The sequence below is a fragment of the Gavialis gangeticus genome, unplaced genomic scaffold (assembly GCF_001723915.1).
Source record: "Gavialis gangeticus isolate Ggan-Ray unplaced genomic scaffold, GavGan_comp1, whole genome shotgun sequence".
NCBI lineage: Eukaryota > Metazoa > Chordata > Crocodylia > Gavialidae > Gavialis > Gavialis gangeticus.
In genome coordinates, this window is record NW_017729024.1 from 55,999,731 (window position 1) to 56,002,637 (window position 2,907).

Consider the following 2,907-nt stretch of genomic DNA (forward strand, 5'->3'; position numbering starts at 1 on the left):
TCCTAAAGTTAAATATGTACCTATGTAATAAGTGAGCAAATTATATGCTTACTATTCTGACTGGGGAAGGGGTCTTTATAGAAATCTACACCCATGCAGAGGCCCTCTTACACGGCCAGAATAGTGTAAAGGAGTATATATGTAGAATGAGGCTCCTTCCCTTCTGACTGTTTTAGACTATTGCCCATCAGGAGGTTGGTAAGATTTTTATTATGCATCTTCCTAAACCAGAATTTGTACATATCCATTTCCATTATTCTTTCTCAATTCCAGGAACTACCCCAGAAACGGGGAGAATCTTTGAGGGGATTGAGAGCAAATTTTCTTTAAGGACACCTGCCATACCCGACGAGGACATCTGCTACTTGGTACCTGGCCAAAAAGACTCACTGGCACACTGCAGCTTTAACCACACCAGCAAAACCTTCCTGGTGATCCATGGATGGACGGTAAGGGGAAACTGGAACCTGTACTTGAGCTGCACTGAGGTTCCTGTAAAGTTCGCTTGGGTATAGGTTTGTAGCCATGTTGGTCTAAGGACATAGGCAGACAAGGTTCTTTGGGTGAATCCGATATCTTTTATTAGATATTAGATATCTAATAAAAGATATCAGATTCACCCAAAGAACCTTGTCTCTAAGGTTCACTTGGAATTTCAGTCTTTAACTGTCATGGTAGCAGGTCCTGTATTAACTCACCTGTCCAAGTGCATTACAATGCCATAAATAATTGCTATGGTTGCATAGCAATTACCAGAAGGGCCATGATTGTATAACCCTTGCTTGAAGTGTCTTTATAGTGGAATAAATTTAACTTTCTTCCCTTTTTTCTGTGAATCAAAAATAAGGCTTGTGCCCTGGATACAGCCTGCAGAGATGCATCATTCAGGCCCTGGGTCCCAGAGTTGACTCAGATGTGCACATTGCACATGCAGGACCATCCCTGCACATGGGGCCCTTGACTCATGCTGCATGCGGTGCCTGCTTTGGGCAATCAGGGATAGCATGGTGCATCCACTCTGGCTGGCCTGGAATTGCACTGCATGTGTGCCTATCTTGGCTGGTCTAGGGCTGTGTGGCACATAGTGCCCAGTCTGGGACCTGTGCTACATGCAGCATCTGCCTTTGCTGGCCTGGGGTGGGTACGATGTGCAGCATGGGTCCCAGATCATCTAAAGCAGGTTCAGAGTACAGCACATCCTAGGCTAGCCCTACATATGCACTGTGTAGTGTAATCCTGGTGTGGGTATCATGTACACTGGATCTGGCATTCTGGGGGAGGGGTGGATGGTCAGTGGGCCTGACCTGGTCTTGTGGATCGGTCCTGTACCATTCATTTGATCCACAGAACCAGATGAATTTGACACTCCTGCTTTAGCATTAAGGAGCAGTGACTCTTACCATGTAGAGCAAAGAGGAGTCCAGCACTTGGATAAGGCTTCTAGGTGCTACTGCAGTACAACTGATAATTTCAACTCTGTTTTCAGGTAACTGGGATGTATGAGAGCTGGGTGCCAAAACTGGTGGATGCTCTGTATAAGAGAGAGCCTGACTCTAATGTCATTATTGTAGATTGGCTAACTAGAGCCCAGCAACACTATCCAATATCTGCTGCATACACTAAACTGGTAGGAAAGGATGTGGCCACTTTTATCGACTGGATGGAGGTAAGCTATCTGGGTTCCATTACTGCAGATTCTGTATAGGTTCTCAGAGGTACAGCAGTTTAATGGTACAGTTTAGGCTAGGTATATCCTAAGCCTTCTGCCAGCACAGGCTTATCAGTGAGAATTCGAAGAGGGATCATCTCTGACTGAGACAGCTGTACTTGAAGAATTCCTTAGTACAGATGAGGTTGTATGTGCAGAATGGTACTTTCATGGGTACAGCTTGTTTCACTTGTGAAGTGTGGTTTTACTAGAGTGGGTGATTTTATTGTAGTGGTACAAAACGAAGCTCCATTGCATCCACACACCAGGGCTATTTTTCCTGCTCGTCATAAAGCACTCAGTGCAAATTTTTAGGCTTTGTACTACCTCCATTCTAGGCTTCTTTGAAGAGGAAAGCCATCAGGAAAGTCCGTGGGTTATTTTTCTAACAATCTATTTTAATCTAATCTTATTTTTTTTTAAAACACCATATGTATCTGACTGGCTTGGGGAGAGCCTGTCACTGGAAGGGTGTGTTCCCTTTTCCTGTTTTAGCTGTTTCAATTCCAGAAAGATTCTGATGAACCAGACAGAATTCAGGGAAAATAAGATGGGAACAGAGGAGGATGCATTATCAAGAAATGTTAAAAGAATTGCTGTATTTACTCAAATCCAAGACATTCAACATGGGGGGAAGGTGGAGAGAAAACCCCTTGTCTTAGTTTTTGAGTACAAGTGGGAGAGGCAGTGCCTCTGAGTCCAAGCTTGGTGCTGGAGTCAGAATTGCAACCATTGCCTCCCACCTACCTTCCCTAGCTTCTGCTCCCTGTTGCCACCGTCCTGCTGCCTCTGAAGTAAATGGTAGTTCATTTCAGTATCAATTTCCTACCTGACAATAAGGCTGGACCTGTGGGAATAAGAACATAATAATTGTTTGTGATTTTAAAATAAGACCTTGTTTTCAAAGGTGCTCATCAAAGTCAATAGTTGAACTGAGGCATACTGTGCATACTGACTTTCTTGAATAGTACTTATCTATTGCCCAGCTTTGTGATTCTGATAGTGGCCAATACCAGATTCTTCAGAAGAAAGTACAGGAAACTCTAAAGCAAATAAATATGAAATAACTTGTCATTAGGACAATCTCTTCTTAACTCCTGTTTGTTAGTGACCAGCTGATGGCCTTAAAGAACAAGGATTTATGTGCATAAAAATATCTTATGAATGTTCTCATTAGCACTATTAATGTTTGAAGCACT

General features: G+C 43.1%; 1 protein-coding gene across 2 annotated transcripts in view; it reads left to right on the top strand.

Annotated features, from left to right (window-relative positions):
* Positions 1-197: 197 nt before the first annotated feature.
* The window catches only part of LPL (lipoprotein lipase), a 17,827-nt gene continuing 15,117 nt past the window's right edge, over positions 198-2,907 (top strand). For both annotated transcript variants that reach the window (XM_019517105.1, XM_019517104.1), the window contains exons 1-2: positions 198-449; positions 1,487-1,666. In XM_019517105.1, the coding sequence (XP_019372650.1) occupies positions 213-449; positions 1,487-1,666 (417 nt within the window). In that variant the 5' untranslated portion in view covers positions 198-212. The remainder of the gene's footprint in view (positions 450-1,486; positions 1,667-2,907) is intronic.